This window comes from Triticum urartu, chromosome 2A, assembly GCF_056163025.1.
Source record: "Triticum urartu cultivar PI428250 chromosome 2A, HENAU_Tu73, whole genome shotgun sequence".
NCBI classification, from domain to species: domain Eukaryota; kingdom Viridiplantae; phylum Streptophyta; class Magnoliopsida; order Poales; family Poaceae; genus Triticum; species Triticum urartu.
In genome coordinates, this window is record NC_141874.1 from 748382962 (window position 1) to 748408685 (window position 25724).

Genomic DNA, 25724 nt, shown 5'->3' on the forward strand with positions numbered 1-25724 from the left:
CTGGCCCACCTGCCCCATCACATTCAACGTCAGGTGCTGCCCAACGTGTAACACATAGCTCCTCTATGCCACATCCACCATGTCCACCCCCCTCGTAGAACCATCATGGGCATGCCATCTTCTTGCTCTCCAGGAACGATGGCCAGATCTGAACGATTTGAGAAAGAGAAGATATAGGAGATTGGGGATGGGAAAGGAGGGAAGAGCCTAGATCAATTTCTTCAATGTAGAATTTTCGCGTGGAGGGGATGACGACATGACCCACATTGACGCGGAATGGACACAAAAAAGTGAAATTTGCTACGACTTTTTTTTTGTGAGAATATGCGACTTAACACTCACCAGCTGGGTGAGCTGGGTCCACCGCGAGGAATGCTGAGCTCCCTATTTCCCTGGAGCTTATGTATTGTAGGGATATAATGCAGCGTCAGCCGGTGTAATCCATGTCCGAGCCTAGGCTCATCTGTACCCATTGTAAATTTGAAAAACACAGCAAATTTTTATTAAAAAAATATCTATTTTGGCATAGAAGATGCTAAGCTAGGTGCATGCAAAATTTCATGGTAAAAAAAGAGAAGCTCTCAGAAAAAAAAGACAAAATCAGCTCTCAACAGTGTTTTTCAAAGTTTAATTGAGACTTGAAATTTGTGCTTTTTTTCTAAGAGCTCCTCAAATGTTCATTCACCATGAAATTTTGCTTTGACCTAGCGCACTAGAGCATCTTCGATATCATGGTCTCATGGAGTACTACTTTTTGAAAATTTACTGTTCACACGCAGGCGCGGATGCACCCGGACACTGAATCGTCTTTATCTTTGTTGCAAAAAAAAGTAGTGTCCTTTCCTTTCTTCTCATCATACCAACCACGTCCTCTGTCCATGATAAATAAGCATCCGACTCGCAAACCACAGCGCAAAGCTCTCCATCTCCGATCCAGCCATCCACACCCTCCCAGAGTCCAGCAAATCAACAAGCAGGAATGCAGGGCGCGACGCAGCTTATGACCATCGCCGGGCGGCTGGTCGGCGAGGAGTACCAGCAGCTCCGCCGCGTTGGTGGAAAGGTGGCTGAGCTCAGCGACGAGCTGGACACCATGAACGCCATCCTCCGCATGCTGTCCGACGCCGACGAGAGCGCCGTGGACCACTTCATCCGGGTGTGGATGAAGCAGGTGCAGGAGCTCGCCTACGACGCGGAGGACTGCGTGCACCTCTACATCTTCCGCATCCGGTGCCGGCGGAGAGACGGCCTCCTTGTCTGGTCCAAAACCAAACGTATTGTCGCGACACTCTTCCCTCGTCGCCGACTGGCTCGTCAGATCAATGCGCTCCGCGCTCGTGCCGTCGTGATCAGCGAGCGCCATGCGCGTTACGGTGTCAGCCGTGAGGCACTGCTGCGAATCACCACTTCTTCTTTAGCTGCTCCCGCGCCAGTGTCTGGTCATGCGCTCGGCCGGCCGGCAGCAAACGACCCTCACCATCTCGTTGGCATCACGGATCAGGCTAACACCCTGGCCGACATGGTGAAGTCAATGAGTAACAACGAGCGCGACATGAAGCTCAAGGTGTTCTCTATCGTGGGGTTTGGAGGGCTAGGGAAGACTACGCTGGCGATGGAGGTGTGCCGGCACCTGGAGGCGGATTTTCAACGCCAAGCGCAAGTGTCAGTGTCCCAGGCGTTCGGCGGCAGGAAGGATATGGAGGGATTGCTGAAGCGTGTGCTTCAGCAGATCGTGAAGCCAAAAGCAGATAACGCACAAGGCATCAAGGAAGAGGACCCCCTAGATGGCATCGACACTATGGGGGTAGACGAGCTCACCGGCAAGCTCGAGGAACTTCTCATGGGCACGAGGTACATATTGAAGAAAACACAAACTATCTAGGAGTAACTTTCTGTCGGCTTTTTTTTTTCTCCCTTACCATTATCAGTATGTCAATAAGGATTAATCTCTCTAGTTCTCAAGTTAATCAATGGAAGAACAAGAAATGTGCCTCTCGTCTGGTGGAGTAAATAAATAGCATAAAACTACAACAATACGGGCTCCCCCGCCCCCGCCCCCGCGTCGCTCCAACAGGGGCGACACGGGCGGCTAACCCTAGCCGCCGCCGGCGGTCCCCCTCCCCCTTCCTCTCCTCCTCGTCGCCACTAGAGGAGCCGCCGATGTGTCGCACGGCTGCCGAGGAAGGTGGCGGCGAGGCCTTCACCGTCCCTTCGCGGAGATCTGGATCCACGGGGCGGCGGCCCCTGCTGGTTCAGCGCCGCCGTTCGCGCTCTGGACGGTGTGCGCGGGGACTCTGCCCGGCGTCCTCGACCGCTCGGGTGGTGGGGAGTCGGCGCTTGGCGGCGGCAGTTCAGGGGCCTTCGTCCTCGCCAGATCTGGAGGCCTGCTACTCCCTCCTTCCCGCTCCTTCCCCTTTGCGCTTGTGGCCGGTGGATGCTGCTGGTTCCGGTGCTTCTGGGGATGGTGGTGCAGATTGGGATCGGGGGAAACCCTAGGCCGGCTGGTTCGGCTTGACAGCGGCGTCGGTTTCGGGCGACGCATCCTTCCTGAAGGCGGTGTCGTGGTCCTTATTCTTGTCACCTCCGGTCCTCTCCCAGGTGAAAACCCAAAATCCGGTCTGGATTGGGCAGCGGTGGCGCCATGGGCGTCATCCCCTCCTTGGAGGCGTTGCCTGGGGAGCTAGGATTCGGGTGTGGGCTCATGAAGGTGGGGGCTTTGGCTGCCGGCTGGATTTCTGCAGCTGCTCGCGGCGGCTTTCTTGTTGTGCAGAGTGCCCCTTGTATCTTTAGGGTGTTTCCTGTTTTTGGTGTTCGCGTCGGAGGAGCGGCGTGGCATCTGGTACGTCGACAACGGCGAGTCTCGGCGGCCTGGAGCAGTAGGGGTATCGCCGGTGGGCGTGTGATGATGGACGAGCGCAGGATGGTGGCGCTGTCTGGCGTCGTGGTGGCGTCGATGGCAGAGAGGCCTGGCACGGTTCATGCAACAGTACAGCTCTGAAGATGGATTGATGGTACGTGGCAGCGGCGGCCTCATACCCGGCAGAGGGCCTGGTTGAAGAGCACGCCGGACTGGTGGGTGCCCATACCCGGAAGGAGTCCTGGTTGGGACCTTAGGTCTCAGACGTTAGGTTTGGCTGCGAGATCTGTTTGGTATTAGGCCCAGACCATCAGCGCCCCTTCATCAGTTAGATAGGAGTAGCGACAGAGGTTGCGAAGATGGTGGCTTTGGTCTTACTGTTGTACGACTTTGTAAGGTCTTGTGTTATAATCAATAAAGTGGCCGTATGCATCGTCCAGATGCAGAGGCCGGGGGTATTCCTCCTTTTCGAAAAACAGAAAAAAAAACTACAATACGGGCTAAGGTTTCAAAAAATATCGTTTTTTAATTTCTCTCGGATAACTACCAAGTGAGAGGTTGGTTGTTTCAAAAATCCCTAATCAGAGTGCTTTAGAATTGATCGCAATTATGACAATTGGGACCCGCATGTAAAAAACATGTTTGTTTGACTATTACCTTACATGTGGGGCCCAAATGTCAGTGTCCCTTTGTCATATCCTAATAAAATATCTGTTCTTTTATACATTGACAGATAACCCCCGTAAATTTAAAAAAAAACGGTCCCTTAATGTTTTTAGAACAAGCAACCGGGCTCTTGAGGATCACTCGCGTGCGCCCTGAGAAACGGCACCGGCAGCTCGCCAGTGGCCAGGTCGCCGGCCAGGAGAAAGGAGGCAGCTCAGCCACCGCGTTCCTCGGCGCAAGGCGGGCGATAGACTGGGTGGCGGAGGTCCCTGCCGACCATTGTCGCTGCTCCTGGCCATGGCGCGCGGTGGCCGTGCTCCTGTGCGCGGCAGCCCGAGTCCCTGGCCATGGCGCGGCTGGCGGCGTCCCTTGCTCCTAGGCGCTACGTCCTGGCCATGGCACACGGATGGCAGTGGCCCGTGCTCCTGCGCTGCAACTGCTCCTTCGTGCGGCCTTCGTTCCCACGGTCGACCTTGTCTAAGCATGCGACGAATGGTAGAGGTGGCCGTCGGTGGGTGGGGATAGTCGGGCAGGGGAAGAGGAAGAAGAAAGAGCCAGAGGAGAGAAGAGAAGATAGAGGAAGAAGAGACAACTTACACGTGGGTCCCACATGTAAGGTAACGGTCAAACAAACGGATTGTTTAAAGTAGGCCTGACCTGTCATAAAACGGTTGAAATTGCTAGCAACGAGTGTTTTGGATTTTTTTAAAACAGCCAACCCTAACTTGATAGTTATCAGCATAGTTTTGTGGAACCATAGCGAATTGTAGTAGTTTTATACTATTTACTCCATCTGGTGAGATCTACATTCGAGTAAAGATTAACCCCGGCTAACTAGAAAAAAAAATGAAGTAGATTGCCTACTCAGTTTGATAGGACCAATCTAGTCAAATTTATCACATGTTCAAGATAATGGTACTCTCTCCGTACCATCATTTTGGCACTAGATTTGCTCGACAGACGATCCCAAATCACCCCCCTGAAGTGAAAGGTGAGCTCTCGCAAGAATGCCAACTTTATCAATGGATCCGAGTACCTCGGAGTATTGTTTTTTACTGGAGGTGCTTCCGGGCCCCATTCAAAAGATTGAAAAGGGTATTTTGATCCATCTACGTAAATTAATAGAGTTATTAAGAAACTAGTCTTTTAATCGATGCGGTGATTAATTAAGGGAGGATCGTCACGAGCGCGTCCGACAGTTCCTCGAAGAGCTCCGGGGGTCAATTGAATCATAGCCAGTTTCTCTTACTCTTTAGAGCATCTACAGCGGAATGCCTCAAACCCATCTTATATTTTTGGACGGGTCATCCAATAACTATTTGGTCACGATTTTTTGACCAAGACAACCTCTCAAATAGCCCTCAAATGACAGTTCCTGGAAGAGCTTCGGCGGTCAATTGAATCATAGCCAGTTTCTTTTACTCTTTAGAGCATCTACAACCAGGCGCCTCAAACCCGTCTTATACGTTTGGATGGGCCGCCCGGTCACTGTCCGGTCACGATTTTTTGACCCAGACGGCCCCTTAAATGGCCCTCAAACGCCTGGGCTGACCGGTACCCTCATATTCAGCCTAAATATGAGGCGGATATGGGGGCGCCCGGCACGCCCGTCACGTCGGATCCGGCCCATGCTGGCCCACCTGACCCCACATAAAATCCTCCCCATCCGCTCGTCGGATCAAACCCTAGCCACTTCACTCCCCTCCACTCCACTCTCCTCCGCCACCCAAGCTCGTCTCCGGCATGGCAGGCAGTGGATCCGAGTTCTTCACCTCCAGATACGTCGACCCCGAGGTCATCCCACGCGGCCCGGAGGAGGAGATGGTCGTCCGGCTTGCGCTCCGCCGTGCCCGGGAGGAGGCCCGTGGACAGCTGCGCTCGGACTTCATCCATCGGGAATCCATTACGTCCGCCCAAATGGGGCATGTATCCGGCGCTAGGCCGGCCGTAGCTGCCCCGCCGGAGGCCGTGCAGTCCATCTAGCATCCGAAACACGCTGGCAGACGCGCAACCCCTCCGGTGGCGCGCCGATATTAGGGACGCACCATCGTCCCACGAGGCCATGGCGGACGTTGGCGCATTAGTCCGGACGCTGCAACCGCATCATGGTGGACGTCTGCGGCTCATCCCCGGAGGGATCCATCATTTATCTGACATCCACCGGCACCGTTTGGGTTCCGGTCTCCGATGAGGAAGAGTAGGGCATGGGAGACGGCGGCGCCTTGAGTCCCGTGAGCCGGCTCGTGTCCCATGCCCTACCTTACCTTACCGACGATCGGACCAACACTCTGAGGGGCGCAGGCAGCCGACGGACATGGCCAGGGCGGGAGGGAGCGGAACCGATTGAAGCTCCCGTCAAAGATGGTTGCGTCGTATGTAATAATATGGATTTGAGGTTTCTAATTTGAGGTATCCGGATGTGAAATGTGTTTTTTGAAGGGTGACCGATCACTAGCCGTGGACGCGTCTGGGCGCATCTGCAGGCGTTTGAGGAGTCAGATTTACCATGTCCGCTATAGATGCTCTTATGTTTTCGTTCCCAGCCAACCGTCTCATGAAAAGTCGAGCAGGAGCAATCTATTTTTACAGTAAATTCCTCTTAGAATAGCATATCACTCTTTATAGGTTTAGTATATTGCTATCTTGAGCCCAATGAGTGTAATACCTAAAGCGAGTAATAGAGAGGAAAGACGACACGGGCTTTTGGCATTTTTTGGTCTGTGTAACTACTGAACTTGGATATTCGCATCATGCACTACCGAAACAACCCATGATGCCGACGGCCTGCGGCAGTCGGCATACACCCCTTTACCATCGGCATAGGCATAAGCCGATGGCAGCCATCGGCTTAGACCCGTCGACATAGATTACGTCAGCGTAGTCTTGTCAGACCGTCGGCATAGATATGCCATCGGCATAGAGACCTTTGCCGATGCCTTCCGTACAGCCGTCGGTATAGATTGACTGTCGGCGCCGATTTTCATGAGACATCAGTTGATGGCACCATCACCGCGACAGCCCTATCACAAGAGGCCACGTGTCAAGGCTAAGTCGACGGCTCTGGCAGAGATGTAAGCTGACGGCTTGGCCGTCTAGGCCGTCGGCTTAGCCCTGACACATGGCGGCACCTGGTTCACTTGGGCATGGCTATGCCGTCGGTATAGTTATGTTATTTTTTTAACATGCTCTGTTTTTGCCATTTTCATTCAAATTCACAGCAATTAAATACACAAATATGACAAAAACAATATATAGACAGAAATATGACAGATCACCCAACATCATCATTTAAAGATCATCAACATCATCATCATCTAAAGATCAACATCATCATCAGCGAAACTTCATGAACATAAGTATGAGACACGGACATCATTGTAGTCATCTAAAGCTAGGAACTACGGAACATGGAAGTATAGCACGACATGCATGGAACAAAACATCAGCCAAGACGGGTATCGTCGTCTTGAGCACCGCCAAGACCAGCACCACCTTGCTAGATCGAAGTGACTGGAGTCGAACCACCGGTCCCCTACATGTTTGAAAAGAGATTGTAAGGGTAAATATGATATGATAGTGTTGAATGAACGAGAACTAGTTTGTCAGTAGTTAGGCAAATGTACTAACCAAAGTCTCACTGCCTAGTGCCACCCATTCATCGAACATGGACACGTGTGGGGGTTCTCCAGTAGGTGGTGGCATGGGTCCCATTTGTGGTGGATCTGTGCGGTTAGTCCAAGACACCAACATAGCATGGATGTTAGTTAATCAAGCAAACTAGAAGGTCAGAAGAAATGAAAGTGTAGATGTTAGCTTGGTCTAAGAGGGCAAAACTAACCGCCATCATCTGACGGTTGTAATCCTCGATTGCCTTCACTCATTGCAAATACTCCCGCACCTTGAGATTCCTAAGCTCGACAAAGGCCTTATATGCCTACAAAATTTAGGTTGTTTCTAAGTGATCAATGCTGAAAATAAAGTGAGAAAGTGAGAACGAAAGAAGATAAGGGGGAAATACTTACAGCATGTTGGCGGGCTAAGAGAGGCTGCGAACGCCCCGTACTCTCGCATGGGATCGGTGAAGGAAATATGCCCTAGAGGCAATAATAAAGTTATTATTTATTTCCTTATATCATGATAAATGTTTATTATTCATGCTAGAATTGTATTAACCGGAAACATAATACATATGTGAATACATAGACAAACAGAGTGTCACTAGTATGCCTCTACTTGACTAGCTCGTTAATCAAAGATGGTTATGTTTCCTAACCATGGACAAAGAGTTGTTATTTGATTAACGGGATCACATCATTAGTTGAATGATCTGATTGACATGACCCATTCCATTAGCTTAGCACCCGATCGTTTAGTATGTTGCTATTGCTTTCTTCATGACTTATACATCTTCCTATGACTATGAGATTATGCAACTCCCGTTTGCCGGAGGAACACTTTGTGTGCTACCAAACGTCACAACGTAACTGGGTGATTATAAAGGAGCTCTACAGGTGTCTCCAAAGGTACATGTTGGGTTGGCGTATTTCGAGATTAGGATTTGTCACTCCGATTGTCGGAGAGGTATCTCTGGGCCCTCTCGGTAATGCACATCACATAAGCCTTGCAAGCATTGCAACTAATGAGTTAGTTGCGGGATGATGTATTACGGTACGAGTAAAGAGACTTGCCGGTAACGAGATTGAACTAGGTATTGAGATACCGACGATAGAATCTCGGGCAAGTAACATACCGATGACAAAGGGAACAACGTATGTTGTTATGCGGTCTGACCGATAAAGATCTTCATAGAATATGTAGGAGCCAATATGGGCATCCAGGTCCCGCTATTGGTTATTGACCGGAGACGTGTCTCGGTCATGTCTACATTGTTCTCGAACCGTAGGGTCCGCACGCTTAAGGTTTCGATGACAGTTATATAATGAGTTTATGAGTTTTGATGTACCGAAGGAGTTCGGAGTCCCAGATGAGATCGGGGACATGACGAGGAGTCTCGAAATGGTCGAGACGTAAATATCGATATATTGGACGACTATATTCGGACATCGGAAAGGTTCCGAGTGGTTCGGGTATTTTTCGGAGTACCGGGGAGTTACGGGAATACGGGGGAGAAGTATTGGGCCTTATTGGGCCATACGGGAAAGAGAGAGGGGCTGCCTAGGGCAGGCCACGCGCCCCCCAAGGCCTAGTCCGAATTGGACTAGGGAGAGGGGCTGCGCCCCCTCCTTCCTTCCTTTCTCCCTTCCCCTTCCTTGTCTCCTACTCCTACTACATGGAAGGACTTTTAGTTGGACTAGGAAAGGGAGAATCCTACTCCCTGTGGGAGTAGGACTCCCCTAGGGCGCGCCATAGAGAGGGCCGGCCCTCCCCTCCTCCACTCGTTTATATACGGGGGCAGGGGGCACCCGAGAACACACAAATTGATCTTCGTGATCGTTCCTTAGCCGTGTGCGGTGCCCCCCTCCACGATATTACACCTTGATCATATTGTAGCGGTGCTTAGGCGAAGCCCTGCGACGGTTAAACATCAAGATCGTCACCACGCCGTCGTGCTGACGAAACTCCTCCCTGAAGCTTTGCTGGATCGGAGCCCGGGGTGCGTCATCGAGCTGTACGTGTGTCAAGAACTCGGAGGTGCCGGAGTAACGGTACTTGGATCGGTTGGACCGGGAAGACGTACGACTACTTCCTCTATGTTGCGTCAACGCTTCCGCTTCGGTCTACGAGGGTACGTAGACAACACTCTTCCCTCTCGTTGCTATGCATCACCATGATCTTGCGTGTGCGTAGGAAATTTTTTGAAATTACTACGTTCCCCAACAATCGGATTGGTAGGTCAAAGCCGGGTGTAGGAGACAAAAGGAGTGATCTAGCCATCTAAACACGGGCAGCGGCCATGGTACTTCGGCTAGATGGCCACCACCGTCGTGTCGTCGATCTGAGACTGAACGACTTCAGGAGCATCCGGACCAGATGGATGTAATTTCTTAAACTCCTTGTAAGACTCGAGGTGCTCCTCGGTCCTGCCGTAGTACTCGCTCTCACCTTCCATGCGATCACTCCGCGCACGGGCCAGCTTCCACGACTCCATGTCTGAGAGCGGCCTCTTCAACTTGTCCTCCTGCAACGTCAAACAGAAGTTAGCCATACATAAGAACATGACGGTAAAAAGAAGAAAAAGAATGCGTCAAACAGAAGGCCGCCGACGCAAGATTTGGCGGCATGGCTAGCCCCCGGAGGCCGCCGGCCTTAATCGTAGACACGCGAAGAGCAATCCGCGTAGAGGGAAGTGTTCAGATACTTCTGCATCAACAAAAATTATGAAAAATTACCATCCGTACTATATCACATGTGCCCACTTTGTGTAAAAAAACTCATGATTTTATCGCGCTCCGCGTGTTCAATAATATTCACACCGCACCGTTACCGCGGAACGTTTACTACCGTGTCGTCGCCGTCTGTGAGGGGTGGGCACCCCGGAGCCGCGTGCTGCCTCTTCAGACATGCCACCACACCTTAAGGCATGTATGAGGGCTCGGTACGACACTCCGGTGGCATTGCTACCCCCAGCGCCCTCGTCCCGCCTAACCCTGGAGCGGTTGACCACGAGATCTAACGCTTTGACTTTCCCTGAACGAGCTTTGACTAGTGGACCTCTTCACCTAGTTGTGATCGGTCAGCTCATAGGAACACTTGGGAGCAACATCCGGGCCAAACCCACAACAAGATCCCCTCCGTGTAGACCCGACGCGGCCGTTTCCCCCCTCCAGGTGCCGGCGGCGGCGCCGTCCCTGAGGGGGGCCACACCTCAAAGACGCGTGCCTGGCGTTTGCAACTGCCACAACACTTCTAGAATTGTGAGAGGCCGCCGACGCAAGATTTGGCGGCATGGCTAGCCCCCAGAGGCCGCCGGCCACAATCGTAGACACGCAAAGAGCAATCCGCGTAGAGGGAACTGTTCACATACTTCTGTCATCACCAAAAATTATGAAAAATTACCATCCGTCCTATATCACATGTACCCACGTCGTGTAAAAAACTCATGATTTTATCACGCTCCGAGTGTTCAATAATATTCACACCACACCGTTATCGCAGAACCTTTACTACTGTGTCATCGCCGTCCGTGAGGGGGGCCACACCCCGGAGACGTGTGCTGCCTCTTCAGACATGCCACCACACCTGAAGGCATGTATGAGGACCCGGTGCGATGCTCCGGTGGCATTTCTACCCCCAAGGCCCCTGTCCTGCCTAACCCTGGAGTGGTTGACCACGAGATCTAACCCTTTGACTTTCCTCGGACGGGCTTTGACCAATGGACCTCTTCACCCGGTTGTGGCGGGACATCCCATAGGAACACTTGGGAGCATTGTCCGGGCCAAACCCATAGTAAGATCCCCTCCATGTAGACCCGACGCAGCCGTTTCCCCCCTCCAGGTGCCGGCGGCGGCGCCATCCGTGAGGGAGGCCACACCCCGAAGACGCGTGTTGCCACTTCAGAGATGCCACCACACCTTAAGGCATGTATGAGGGCCCGGTGCGACGCCCCGGTGGCATTGCTACCCCCAAGGCCCCCGTCCTGCCTAACCCTGGAGCGGTTGACCACGAGATCTAACCCTTTGACTTTCCCCGGACGGGCTTTGACCAATGGACTTCTCCACCCAGTTGTGGTAGGTCAGCCCATAGGAACACTTGGGAGCAAAGTTTGGGCCAAACCCACAACAAGATCCCCTCCGCATAAACCCGATGCGGCTGTTTCCCCCCTCCAGGTGCCTGCGGCGGCGCCGTCCATGAGGGGGGCACACCCTGGAGACGCGTGTTGCCTCTTCAGACATGCCACCACACCATAGGAAAACTTGGGAGCAACGTCCTAGCCAAACCCATAGCAAGATCCCCTCTGTATAGACCCGACGCGGCCGTTTCCCCCCTCCAAGTGTCGGCGGTGGCGCCGTCTGTGAGGGGAGTCACACTCCGAAAATGTGTGTCGAGCGATTGCAACCGCCACAACTCTTCCGTCGGCATAGCCTTTTTTGATTTCAAAATAACATGAGATCATATTATTAACATACTTGAAAAAAATACAAACTACATATATATATATATATATATATATATTCATAATCTATGGAAAATGTTTCACCAAATCAATAAATAATGTATGCATGTTTATATTTACATATGCTACATTTAAGTTAATCAAATAATAATACATAAAAAACTTTAAAAACATATACAAAAACTAAAAAATATATACATATGTATGCCGACGGCACAAGCTGCGGCCGGGGTAGTTGAGATCCGTGCCTCGAATCAATGACATGGCATGTGCGGCGAATCAATGACATGGCACAGCTATGCCGACGGCCGTCGTCCCTGTCGTCTGTATAGAGCTGACGGCATGAACCGCCCGTCACATGCCGGGTCGCCGGGCCCACATGTATGTCGATGGGCCAAGTATGCCGATGGCTGCCATAGGCGTAGACAAGGCTATGCAGATGGCTTATCTGTGCCGAGGACAGCCATCGACATACCTGGAGATAGCCCGACGGCTTGGATATGCCGACGGCCTGGTCTTGGCTGTCGGCATAGCTCGGCATAGGCCGACGGGGGCCGTCGGCATTGTTTAGACCGTCGGGTAGAGCCCTGTTCCGGTAGTAATGTCACTCAAACATTCCTATTTCAGCCTTTTTATAGGGGCGTACGCGCGTATATACTAGTGTTTGGTGTTCTAAAAAAAGTCTATGCCACTAGTCCTTGTCGTTGCCAAGAAATTAGGTGTATGCCAAGGAAGTATTTGAGATGTGGGGATTGCCTAAAAACAGTGATCATCGGCAACGGAAAACGACTGCTAGCGGAAATTACGGTGCCCCTGTCTTGGTGACGGAGGGACAATCAACGGGCAGATTCGCTGAGGTTGAATCACGAGAGAGAATCCGAGAGGCCAAGGGTGCAGAGACAGGATTGGAGATACAGAGGATCCGCTAGGATTGAGGGAATCATGGACCAAAACCAGGAACATGGTGCGTAGGTACGTGATGAGGAGCAAGGCTATCAAAGCGATTCAATGAATCGCAGGAGAGATTCAGAGGGATGAAGTCAAAATATTATCCCAATGGTGGGCTACATGACACAGTATTTACACCGGATACGTCTCAATCATAGAGAGGAATCGAGTTTGGTTTGGAGCTTCTTAAGAAAGGCAACCTGGCGAGTTCGAAATGGTAAAAACATCCAAGTGCAGAGAGACCAGTGGGTACTTGTGGAGGGAAGGCCTCAAAGCGGCTAGCTTCACATGCAGATCACGCATTAGATGGGTAAATTAGCTCATTGACCCTACGTCTAGATGTTGGAAAGAATAGCTCATAAGCAGGATTTGTAGTCCTTTCAACGCTGCGAAATACTCAAGATCTGGATCCCACAAGGGGAGTTGGAGGACTACATCGCATAGCACTATGAGAAATCCAGGGCATTCAGTTGAGATTAAGAAGTGCTTACAAACTCGCCATGATGGACAAGGGAGACGGCCCACAAACCTCTAGCTCTTCTACAAATAGTGATGATCAAAGTAGTTAGGATCTAATATGGAAAGCGAGTGTCCCGGGAGAGATAAAAAATCACCTGGAGGGTGGCCACCAATACACTTGCAACCAAGAATAAACAAGTGTAAGAGGACACTAGTGACTGACAACACCTGTGGCATATGCAGTAACACAAATGAGTATGAGTACCACGCGACCGTGGCATGCACTAAGAGCAGAGCTCTACGCCAAGAGATGAGGAATCTCTGGAACCTACCAAAGGAATGTCGTCTGGTATACGGGAGAGGATTGACTCCATGGTCTCCCAAACTCATGTGTGGGTGACATGCGAGATAAAATTTTCATCTTGTTATGGCGTGCTTGGCACCTCCAAGAGAATATTGTGCATGGAAATGGCAAGGAAACAATCTCGGGATCAGTAGCATTCCTCCTTAAATGTGTTGAAGAAATTAGAGCGACCAAGGACAAAGACAGAAGCGACATAAACCACCTGCCTCGAGAATCTATATGGGGATCAGAGACTAACACCGCCAGCACCAATCATCCTGAAGTGGATCCCTCCTCCTGAAGTGGCCAAACTGAACATAGACACAACCTTCGAGGTTGCCCCCGGGATAAGTGTGTGTGTCGGGGCCATCACCAAGAACACCCAGGACCAAGCCCTTCTCACGTTGGGACAGTAACTGAACCAATGTGAGTGTGGAGGAGGCAGAAGGCTTGTCCTTGCTGCATGGCCTGCGGGTGCTAGCGAAATATTTGAATGGCCCAGTTCAAATCGAGGTGGACAACCTCTCGTTAGCCAATGTGATGTCCTCGAGATCCATAAACAAGTATTGTCTATTCCCAATCATTGTGGACATCAACGCAGTACTGCGTGGGTTCAGGTCGTTCAAAATTGGACAAGAACAAATCTGCCCGCTGCCTGGCCTCTCTTGTCAGGAGGGTTGGAGACTTCTTCCACCTAGGGACTGCTTTGGAGAAAATGAATCAGATCCCGCTAGATGATTGTAACAAGACTGATTAACCCTACTTTGGATGTTTCTCAAAAAACAATTAGGTGTATGTGATGGAGCGAATTCCCGTCAGATCTCTCAGTAGGGTTCATGACTAGGCCGGAAGTACCGAAACAGAGTCCGCACACACAATTTACCTTGGTTCGGGCATCTGAAGAGTAATACCCTACGTCCTGCTTTATCTTGGTATTCATGGAGATGGGATACCTCATGCAGAAGATTACAATCATGGTTTGAGATGTCTACCGATAGTTTGTTATAGATTCTATCCCCATTGAGAGCCCTAGAACTCCCTTTATATAGACATGAGAGGTCTAGGGTTTACATAGAGAAGATATCGGATGGATCTGGCCGCCGCCGTCTGCCTTGGGGTGTATGTCCGCCACCCTCTCCTTCTTAGGATACCTCAATGCTCTTTGGGCTTGATGGGCCCTAGTCAAGGTCGAGGCCAGGCTCCTTTACGTTAGGCACCCGGTGTCAAGTACCCCGTCAGTAGCTCCCGAGCGTGATGGAGATCGTGAGCATCCGGGCTCCAAGGTCTCTGTCGGGCTCTTTTTCTTGTGTCTCCGGCCCTCTCAAGTTCTTATGGGGCAGGCCCATCGTTCGTCTTGTTGGCGTTGTCGTTGTTCCCTTCTTTGGATGACTGGGCCGAATAGATAGTCCATGGGCCGGCCCGCCAGCTGTGCAAGCTTCGTCCGGAGCACGATTCGTATTCTTGCTTCCCATTTAAGGAAAAAACAGAGAGCGATGCTTCTGGAGAGCGACCCCCATCATTCTTGCTCGCCTTCCGTCTCTATCGCCTCGCGTCTAGGGTTGTCGACGTAAATGGCCGCCTCCTCCTCCTCCAGTCGTCCCCGAGAGGATCACCAAGACAGTTCTTCATCGGATCACCCTCACGCCGCGCCAGAGTGGGCCAGGGACTGAAAAAAAATCTCTGGTTACTAGGAGCGATTTGGAGCGGCTGGTGGAATTGGGATGGCTGCTGGAGAAATCTTCAATGTCGTGGTTAGCACCTGGTAAGGACGAGGAGGTACTGCGCCCATTTCTCTGGAACCCAGTGGTGCATGAGGCGTTCCTCTTTTGCGGGCTCCGATTCCCTTTGAGCACGTTCGCCCGAGGGGTCCTCACCCACTATGGGCTTTAGCCGTATCATCTGACTCCGAGCGGGGTACTATATTTGCCTTGTTTTATAACTTTCTGCGAGTGCTTCCTTAGAATTCTGCCCCACTTCGATCTCTTCAGATATTTCTTCGAGGTGATCCCTCGTCTAAAGAGGCGCAAGATCCCCTCATGTGGCAGCGCAGAGCTCCGACCTCACCCGGTTGCAGGTTTCTTTGAGGTCTCGGCCATCGAAGGCCTAGAGGCATGCGAAAGCAGATGGTTCTATGTGCGTTGGGGAGATCGCTCAGGGGCACCGTTAGGTTGGGCTGCTAGTCTTCTCCGACGTCCCGTGCCGCACAACCCCAGGGTGGAGCTCGAAGACGAACTTTGAACCCAAGATCGGTTCCCTTATCCAAGCGGTTTTCGAGATGCGCGATAGGGGTTTGGACGACATCCAGCTCATGAAGACATGGATGGAGAGGAGCATCCTTCCCCTTGGTTCCAGGATGTCCCTCATGTTCGAGAATCGAGGTCTAGATGACCCAAATCGCCTCCTTAGGAGGGAGCTCCCCAAAAGTGAAGTTGAGGCTTGTACGAGCTTCGTGACCGGCCTTCCTCTTGGTGATATACAAATGGGGGTCACCTATGAGCCCTTCAGCCTACGGATCCCCTGATCACGGGTAAGGCGTCGCTAGACTAATGCTGCATCCGCTCCATATATGTTTTCTTACCATGCTTATTTTGTAGGCTTTCGACGGCCTTGTGTCCAATCCTCCCCAACCAAGAGGTCCTGCTGCAGCATTGTACACCATTCAGGACAGATGTATGTCAGATGCCAGCTATGGACCCGCTGCGATCGGGGCTCCGTGTGACACGGGCTCTGATGTCTTTCTAGGAGTTGTGCCTATAGAGGCCATGGCATTGGAAGAGAGGGCAAAAATAAAAGGCCCAACGGATCGTTGGACAACTCCCCAATCGATACGGTCGCGCGTTTGACGTCGTGCTTTGACCTCGTCATGCTCAATGGGGCCAGCAGATCTGGTTGCCCGACGCCTTCTTCTGACCTTTCCAGGGCCCTCGGCAAGGCGCCGTTACTTCTTATAGGTCCCATGGAGACGGGGTCCATTATTATCCCATCGCAGAGACCGAAGCTTGCAGCCAAAAAGAGGATCACAAGCCTTCGGGCGCCTCAGTCGCCCGCGATCTTGCTTCCATTAGAAAAGTGGCCGCTTGATTCTTCAGGGTCGCTAGGAGATGCTGCTCTTGACGGGAAGAAGGTACCCCTGTTCAATCGATCATGACCCTTAGGGTTGTTTTAGGCGGATTCTCGGCTCTGCATTGTCTGGAAGCTGCTCTCCAACTAGGTTGTTCCTCCGGTCGGTTTGTGCAGACCTCCATCTCCAATCTCCGCCGAGCGTTGGAGGCCAGAAGAAAGGTGAGGTAGCCCTTGCCCCTTCCAGTAGCCCTCGGGCCTTAAGTGGATTGGTTATCAATGTACTTGAGGCTTGTTATAGGTCTCCATGAGCCGTGCCGAAAAGCTAGAGCTGCAGGTCTAGGAATTCGAACGGCAGGTCGTGGTGGAGAAAGGGTGGGTTGCCCGCTTACAAAGGACAACGGCAGATGTCTGCTGTGAGTTATCTAATCCTGGATCTGGTTGTTGCTGACAATGGTTTTGTGTTTGAGTGTCCCGTTGTGTTCCTTGTTTGCAACCTTTAAGCAACTTCAGCAGTTGCAAGCTCAAGTAGATGCGGATCGTGGGGTCGCGACTCACACGCAGGATGCTGCAGACGCAAAGGGCGCCGAAGCCCGCTCCTACCAAAAGTTGTTATAATCAGACGGCGACCAGTTGCTGCCTGATAACCAGGTTATCACTGGGGGCCTCTGTTTGTAGTTGAAGGAAAATCAGGAGGCGGTAGCTGACTTGCAGCAGCGACTGGAGGCCGCTAGTGGCTGTGTTGTGGACACTCATTCATGCATTGAGGGTTGCAAAGTGCGCGAGGCCTCGCTGACGGAGGCCGGGGTGAGTGCCATGAGGGACCTCCAGGGGTACCTTGATGCTCTCTAGGCCTTGGTCAAGGTCGAGGTCGGGCTCCTTTACGTTAGGCACCCTAGATTAATGACCCTGTCAGTATGCACCTACTCGGAACCTTCCTCGGTTGTTGTCGCGTTGTAGTCGACTTTGTTGTGTTTCCTTTCATCTAAGACCAACCACTTCGCCACATCAAAGTCAGTGATGAGGAGACTCGGTTGGCCCTACCGGCCGATGTGGGGGCCACCATTGAGGGCGCAATTTCTATTTTTTTCTACTTTGATATGGCCCCACCAATATTGATGAGGAGACTCGTTGATGGTTGTGGCTGTAATGGGGGGCGCTGTAGAGGCCATAACTTCCATTGTGCCACTGATCTGGGCCCACCAATATTGAAAATGAGTTCTGAAAAACAATATTGAAAATGATACAAATTTGGATTTTCCAGACGATTTGAATTTTATTTTTTTCATATATAGTAAAACAATCATAAAGTTGGATTACTAACACAAATATATGAACACAAATCCACCAAATAACTATGTGTGTGTGTTGCATTTTATAAGAAAAAGCAAAAAATCGGACACGTCAATGAATTCAATTCCACCAACCACACCTGACTCACCCCATGTCGGCCAATGACATATGGCCCATGTTTCCTTCAGCCCAACATGTCATTTACGTGCCCTTCTTCTTCGGCACATGTTCTTCTCCATCGGGTACGTCACTTCCTTCTCCCAATCATTATCCATAAATTCCAGAGTAGCTTCTCCACGACATGCACAACTCCTCACCAAAAATCTGATCGACGAGCGCAACACGGCATCTAACTATCGCCATAGTGCGATCTCCATAAGGCTCTCGCGAAGATCCTGATCAGCAGAGGGGCTGCACTCCGGCGACAAATCAAACACACAGGAAAATGGCCCCAACGCAGTGCGGCACTCGTTTCGTGTGATGCGAAGGCCTAGCATGGCGGATGTTGTGAGGGAGATTGCGAGCGGTGGAGGGGTGGGGGCATGGGATGAGAGAGGTGTGAGGAGAGGGTGCGGTGAAGGTGCCTCTTGTCCATGCTGGCAGCCAACAAGTATAGGCGAATGGTAGGTCGAGATGTGTGTCGTAGGAAACGCGATGCACGAGCCAGCGAGGCATGCTAATCAGGGTGCCATGGCCGAAGATGGCAGAAAAGTCAACAAAAAATATCGTCAGATTCTCGCTGAAATCTCTCCGGAATTTGGCGGCAGGAGGTCGGCGAGGTTGCTGGGTATCAGTCGACATGTGGGGTTGTGCTGGCAGACGCACGGGGGAGAGCGCCGGCAAGGGGGAACTGAAATTATCCTGAGAAGTGGCTACGACCGCGGAGGAGTAAATATACGGGCCGGCCGACATGAGGAGTAATTTTTTTTACTCCTCTAGAGCCGATAAGGGATTGGCTAGGTCCGGTTTTAGCCCCTCAAAAGCAAACTTTTACTCCTCTCACCGGTTTTAAGAGTTTGACTAGATAGAACCTCTACAAGCCTAATGTAACGAAAAAGACTTCTGCCCTGCTATATATATAAAGCAACGACCAACAAACAACCCACCGCATACAACACACACCCCACACACACCCAAAGCTGGATACATAGGTGCGCTATAGAACAACTACACTACTCCAAGCAACTCCCAGCAAACTAAACATAGGAAAATTAAGCACCGATAAGTCGATGGAGCCCTCAAATGTGATCGACCCCACGAAGAGATGAAGTCGAACATCGACGGAACGAGAACTCCAATGCGGCGCCTTCGGGGAGGTCACAACACCATAGTGCCGCCACGACCCGATCGAAAGGATCAGGGTTTTCACCCAAGGTGTCTCGGAGCACCAAGAGCAGCTGCCACGGTGGCTTCAAGAAGGGTGCAGTACCACAGACACCACTTCCCCCAATTTGGCCAAAGTCACACAAAGTTTTCACCACGGCTAGCACTATCCACCACTGAAACGAGTTACGAGCAGCCGTGGGAAGACCGGTAGCACCCCCACCACTGATGGCCGATCACTACCCGTCACGCCGATGTCACAAGCATGGCAGCTATCCAGCACCCAAGTTGCGAGCCCTGCCCACAAGCACAGCGGCTCCCCCAACACAAGTCGCCGCCCAGGCCTCCAAGACCGCCCCACAACCGTTTCCATGGTCCTCAGCCACCACCGATTGGTGAGGGGCAGAAGTCCCTCCCTCCACCCCGAGACGAGCCCCTTGACGAGATCAGGGACGAGCCGGCAAGATCTAGGCAGGGAATGGCTGTCAGCGGCCGCCAGCCAAGACGCACACCAGAGATCAGGGCCACCTCACACAACGACAAGGCCAGGAGGCCCCCTGCCTTCCTCCCCAGAGCACCCCTGCCACAATCTCGCCACCAATCGTTGAACTAAACACCATGAGTAGCAAAGAGAGAGGGCCAAAACACCATAGCCGGCCGCCCACGGCCGGTTCCATCTACAGGGCCAGACAGGATGAGCCGCCACCGCATCTAGCTCCCAAACATGCACCCCTGCACGCCGCCCGTCAAGACATTGTCACGACGCCGTCGCAAAATGCGTTGGCGCGCCACCGCGCTGCTGCGCCTGCCATCAAGCACCGCACCCCAGCCCCTCCGTCCTGCCCTGCCCCATCTGCAGGGCCAGATAGGATGAGCCGCCACCGCATCTAGCTCCCAAACATACACCCATGCACGCTACCCATCAAGACATTGTCATGACGCCATCGCAAAATGCATTGGCGCGCCACCGAGCTGATGCGCCTGCCATCAAGCACACACCCTAGCCCCTCTGCCCCGGCCCGCGCCAGGAGATGAGAGCTTCCCACTGCCACCAGCGCTGACCAGGCTTCGCCTGGCCGTGCCCAATGGTAAAGGCGAGGGAGGAGGACGAAACGGAGGGGGGGCCTGCCATCGGCGGCTACAGTTCCCTTCCTGTCGCATGCGGGGTGACACGGAACGGGTAGGGTTTAGACTTCATACATGAATCCTTCTGCAAACCTAATATACAACCTGAGTAGTTGGCTAACTATTGTTAGTTGCACGTCTAGTTCGATTGATGTTCATCTATGAGCTGATGCTTGCATCTACAGTACATGCCCATTTTTTGTTGATTATCCTCGCCCAGGGTGCATACTAAGGTATTTCAACACCATTGGTATACAAGGAGCTGCGTTCACTTTGGCTAGTTTTCCTCATAACTGCAACTAAAAATCTTAAGGCGGTCGATCTAGTGAACCCTCATTAGAATAGTTGGTTGCTCCAGTCTTTTTAATTCCTACAGTAAAGATAATATTGCATAATTATCAAAACAATATAAAATTATACAATTAGTTCTACATCTATTATCCTACGTCTCAAAAATGAAGAGACAACTGATATCACTTTTATATGCCCTTAAGCGTTTGTGTTTCGGTAACTAAGGCAAAATTGTGACAAAAATATCATTTAATTTGCTCTTCACGCATTCCAATTTTGTTTCCACGCATTCTAATTAACTATGAAATCCTGTGATAAAACCAGGTACCTCACTGTTGTCGATGACGTATGGACAGTAGCAACATGGGACGCAATCAGATCCAAGTTGCCAGACTACAACAACGGCAGCAGGATCATTGTGACCACTAGGATAGAGACTGTGGCCGAAGCTTGCAGTGATGCTAGTGTTGATGGAGACTGCATTTATCGTATCAAGCACCTGAATACTGAAGATTCCGAAAAGTTGTTCCTTAGTAGAGCATTTGGTCGCGAGGATGCCATTATTAGCATGTGGACAAAATTTTAAAAAAATGTGGTGGCCTTCCAATGGCCATTATTAGCATTGCCAGCCTGTTGGCGAGCTATAAATCATCAGAGAGCAAAGATATGTGGGAAAGAGTTCGCAAGTCGATTGGCTCTCACATGGAGAGCCACCCTACCCTTGAGGGGATGAGACAAATAGTTATTCTCAGCTTTAACCACCTGCACTATTATCTTAAGGGTTGCATGATGTACCTCAGCATTTTCCCAGAGGATTATGTCATCCCCAAGGATCGTCTCCTGAAGAGATGGATCGCAGAAGGATTGGTTGTTGAGATCCGTGGATTGACCTTAATGGAGGTTGCAGAAGCCTACTACAATGAGTTGGTGAGTAGAAGTATGATTGATCGGGCCGGTGATATTGTCACCTGGTATGATGGGAGGGTTGAGACATGTCGGGTACACGACATGATGCTAGAGGTCATGGTGTCCAAATCCCTAGAGTCTAACTTTGTTAGCATAGTAGGTGGTCCGTACAAAGGGATGTCATATGATAGGATTCGCCGCCTATCCATCCATGGCGGAGAAGAGGCAACCGAAGACTCTCCATCCAACAAAACTGAGGCAGGGCATAGTAGGAAGAATGACATCGAGGGGGTGAAAATGGAGCAAGTCCGATCGCTGAGCATGTTTGACCCCGAAGATCACATGAAGGTGCTTGATCGTCTAGGCAAGTTCACCCTGCTCAGGGTACTTGACTTGGAATACTGCACGGGCATTAAAATAGAGCATCTGAGATATATCTGCCGGATGTACCTTCTAAGGTTCTTGAACTTGAAAGGTACAGCTATAAGTGAGATGCCTGAAGAAGTTGGTGAACTAGAAAATCTAGAGATGCTTGATGCACGTGAGACGCACCTTAAAGATCTGCCAAAAACTGTGTCGAAGTTGCAGAAACTTGAACACCTGCAGATCTCCAACCATGGTAACAATAATGGTTGGATTGCACGCCGGGGACAGGGTAGGATGAAGGCACTACGGACGGTGAATAAACTAGTTCTCAAATGTGATGTTAATGCTGCCCAAGAGATCGGTGGCCTACAACAGTTGAGAGAGTTGGGTATTGTCGTGGACATGACTGACATGAGCAGTCCCCTTGTTCAGGAAGTTAACCAAAAGCTTGCCGAGTCCTTGAGCAAGATGTTTTCCCTCCGGTGGCTCAATATTCGCAGCACGAGTTATGACAAGAATGCAATGAACTTTCTTCATGACGTCAAGTCGCCGCCGCGGCTCCTCCAGTATCTTAGGATCGGCGCCGGCATCAGCAAATTACCTGACTGGATCGGGTCACTGAATAATGTCGTTGATCTTTTCATTGCCTGGACATTCTTAACTGGTGACCAACTATTCGAACCAGTATGTAAGCTGCGAAATCTGGAGCGCATGCACTTGGAGGTGTACTGCTACGGCGATAGAGAGCTGGTTGCGCGAACTGCCCACACCTTTCCGGCACTCAAGGAACTGTCCGTGGACTTCAATGGAGACAATATGGAAGCTGTCCAATTTCAGGAAAAATCAATGGTAAAGCTCGAGAGACTTATACTGCAATTTTGGGAGAGAGAGGATAAAACAGTTGTTGGCATCGAGCATTTGACAAACCTTAAAGAGGTGAAGCTCACCGGTACGAGACACAACCCTGCATTTGACCGTGGAGTGGAGCAAGTAAAGGCAGTGAATATGAGCCGCCCAAAATCCGATCAGATCAAGGTTGTAGTGAAATACGAGTGATCACTCTGTTTCGCCAATCCGCTTGCTTACAGGAGGTTGATTTGGTTCATTATCTGTTTCACAAGTGATGTTTCTAGTTTGGTTCTTTCTTCAAATCTGTTTACTTCTTTCCTGTAAGTTGTGTCGTTGCCAACTGGTTGCTATACCTACCTTTCAAGACTTGTGTTTATTATAAACAAGAATTTTATTGTATAATAAAGCCTGCGTTTGCAGCAGTTAAGACTCTGTTATTGTCTTGGATGCTGCTCTACATTTCCAGCAAATGTCACTACTAGAATATGCAAATAGCCCTAGGGCTAGATACCCTAAGCAAAAGGGCAAAAACACTAGGAAAAGTTGTTCCCCTAGTGTATACCCTAGGGAAATCGCCCTAGGGGTCAAGTGGTGGGGAAATCTTGGTTTTCCTTGAGTTTCGAAGGGATACCCTAGGCATTGTTTAGTTTCCCTTGGGCTTTGTACCCTAGGGAAACAAGGGATAGGTGGCATGGCTGCTGACTTGTAAAGTAGATATTCTTTGGGTTAGTTCCACTCCTTAGGGAAAGACTCAGCAACCATTAGTCCATCCAGCCCTTGGGTTTACGAACCTTATGAAATTAATATTTATAAGTATTGCAACGAATTACACAACTTAATATTTGATTTGCACAAATGTAACTACTAATGACAAATGTACATAATACCTCCAAAAGGTTGAAGACACAAAAGCTCGTAAATTATATATTTCAACCATCATTACACATGACAACATCCATTAGAGCACACACTAGTAGAAAACGGAGCTTTAAAACCGGTTTGTAAGGGCCTTTAGTGCCGGTTATGAAACCGGCATTAAAGTGTGATCACTAAAGCCCCCCCCCCCCTTTAGTACCGGTTCGGCACGAACCGGCGCTAAAGTGCCACCACGTGGCGTGAGCTCACGCCCTGCTATGAGGGACCTTTAGTACCGGTTGGTGTTACCAACCGGTACTAAAGGTTTTATTTTGAATTTTTTTTGAAAATTTTGGAAAAAAAATTTGATTTTTTTCGATTTTTAATTTTTCTGAATTATTTGATGATTTAGTCTCTAATCACCTCTCTTAACTGCTCAAGTGTGGATCACTTATTCCAAATCATTTAACTTCCCGACCGGTCACCCATCCCTCTCACTACTCCAGCCCGAGCACGCTTAACTTTCAGGTTCTATTCTCCTTCGTTTTCAAGTCTGCACTTGTTGTTTTCCTGACAATAGTAAGATGTTAATCCTATTAACCCTCAGGAGTTTAGCTTGAGCATGAAGTCACACATTTCACCGTTTGAGTTTGAAACTATTATTCTAAAAAAACAGTAATTATTTAGTAACGCTAATATTTCTTGAATAAGTTTGACCATAGTTTGACCAGATTTGACCAAAATTGAAATAATTATTTAGTAACACTAATATTCTTGAATAATTATGTAGTAACATTAATACTTCTTGAATAAGTAGTTTGACCAGATTTAACAATTTTTTTAAAAAAACTGAAATTTGACCATATCTTTTTTTTCTTTTGGAATCTGAGGATTCTAAAAAATTCCAAACAGGCCGTGGGCTGTCTCCATCGGATGCGGATTTTCGTGCTGAATTTTTTGATATATTATACGTTTTTTTCCGACATCGTATGCAAAAGTTATAGCCGTTTTACATTTTCCCTACACTTTTTGCAAAACATGTCCAAATTTAAGTTTTCAAATTTTCCTAACTAGTAGATGTAGTAATATAACTACCTCTCGAAGAATTTTATTTTTTTTGAAGTTTTTATCATTTTCTTTTGATTTTTTCAGAACTGAAATGGCGACACACGGGGGTGGGGGGTAGAGTTTGAAAATTGCCCTATAATGCCGGTTTGTGTCACAAACCGGTACTATAGGTCAGACCCCTTTAGTACCGGTTCGTGGCACAAACCGGTACTAAAGGTTGGTCCTTTAGTACTGGTTTGTGACACGAACCGGTACTAAACACTAGTAGAAAACAGGGCTTTGGTCCAGGCCGGGTCACCCCATTAGTCCCGGTTCAGTCTAGAACCGGGACCAATGTGGTCATTGGTCCCGGTTCGTGAGCCCAGGGGGCCGGCCGGGCCACGTGGGCCATTGGTCCCGGTTCGTCTGGACCTTTTGGTCCCGGTTGGTGGGACGAACCGGGACCAATGGGCCTCGCTCCTGGCCCACCACCATTGGTCCCGGTTGGTGGCTTGAATCGGGACCAAAGGCTCCCCTTTAGTCCCGGTTCATGCCACCAACCGGGACCAATGAGGTGCCTATATATACCCCCTCGCGCAAGAGCAGAGCACAGTGCTCTGTTTTTTCTGGCCGAGGGGGAGAGGGCTTTGTAGTGCTCTAGCTCACCTCCTATGCACATGAGGTGTTCGATGGAATGCCCGAGCCACACTACTTAAGCTTTCTCCTCTCGAAGCTCGATCTCCAAGCTCCATTTTCCTTGAGATTTGTCTAGATTTAGCGGTCCGTCACGCCCCGTCCCCGTCTTCACCGCCGTCGATCACCCGCGCCGATCTCATCACCGACACCACCGTGGTGAGCCTCTTGTTCTTATCTTCTTTCTGAAAGGAAAAATATTCTTACTTGTATGTTTAGATAGATACTTGTATCATTTTCTTACATTTATTATTGCATCTTATATAGTGCGATGGTTTTGGTATCCGCCCCCGTCAGCCCTCGTCCTGTCTATGATTCGGATGTGGTATGTATATTATCTTTATAACTATTGGTTCATTTATTGTTTATGAAAATTATGCCGACCAACGTGACATAGATTTTATTTATCTAGGATGTATGTGAATCGGAAATGCCAACCGACCCTATTGTCGAGAGGTTAAATTTAGTTGAAGAAGAAAACAATTTGTTGAAGGAAAAAATAAAAAAAATGAGGAGGAGAAGATGATATTGGAGTTGCATGTTGCGGATGTCGTCGATGATCACAAGAT

General features: G+C 50.1%; 2 protein-coding genes across 2 annotated transcripts; both read left to right on the forward strand.

Annotated features, from left to right (window-relative positions):
- Window positions 1-917: 917 nt before the first annotated feature.
- On the forward strand, window positions 918-4707 carry LOC125540306 (disease resistance protein Pik-2-like). Its single transcript, XM_048703914.2, has 2 exons — window positions 918-1851; window positions 1956-4707. The coding sequence occupies exons 1-2, from the start codon at window positions 980-982 to the stop codon at window positions 2008-2010; spliced, it is 927 nt and encodes a 308-aa protein (XP_048559871.2). The 5' UTR covers window positions 918-979; the 3' UTR covers window positions 2011-4707.
- Window positions 4708-20770: 16063 nt separating this feature from the next.
- Window positions 20771-22862, forward strand: LOC125538376 (disease resistance protein Pik-2-like). The gene has a single exon (XM_087545417.1). It carries the CDS (start codon window positions 21046-21048, stop codon window positions 22765-22767), a length of 1722 nt encoding a protein of 573 aa, XP_087401543.1. The 5' UTR covers window positions 20771-21045; the 3' UTR covers window positions 22768-22862.
- The last annotated feature ends 2862 nt before the right edge of the window (window positions 22863-25724 follow it).

Bases quoted from the DNA above. Each gene is read 5' to 3' on its own strand.
- LOC125540306 (XM_048703914.2), top strand. From the start codon at position 980: ATGCAGGGCGCGACGCAGCTTATGACCATCGCCGGGCGGCTGGTCGGC. The intron at 1,852-1,955 runs GTACATATTGAA...TAATCTCTCTAG, and splicing joins GAACTTCTCATGGGCACGAG to TTCTCAAGTTAATCAATGGA.
- LOC125538376 (XM_087545417.1), top strand. From the start codon at position 21,046: ATGGCCATTATTAGCATTGCCAGCCTGTTGGCGAGCTATAAATCATCA.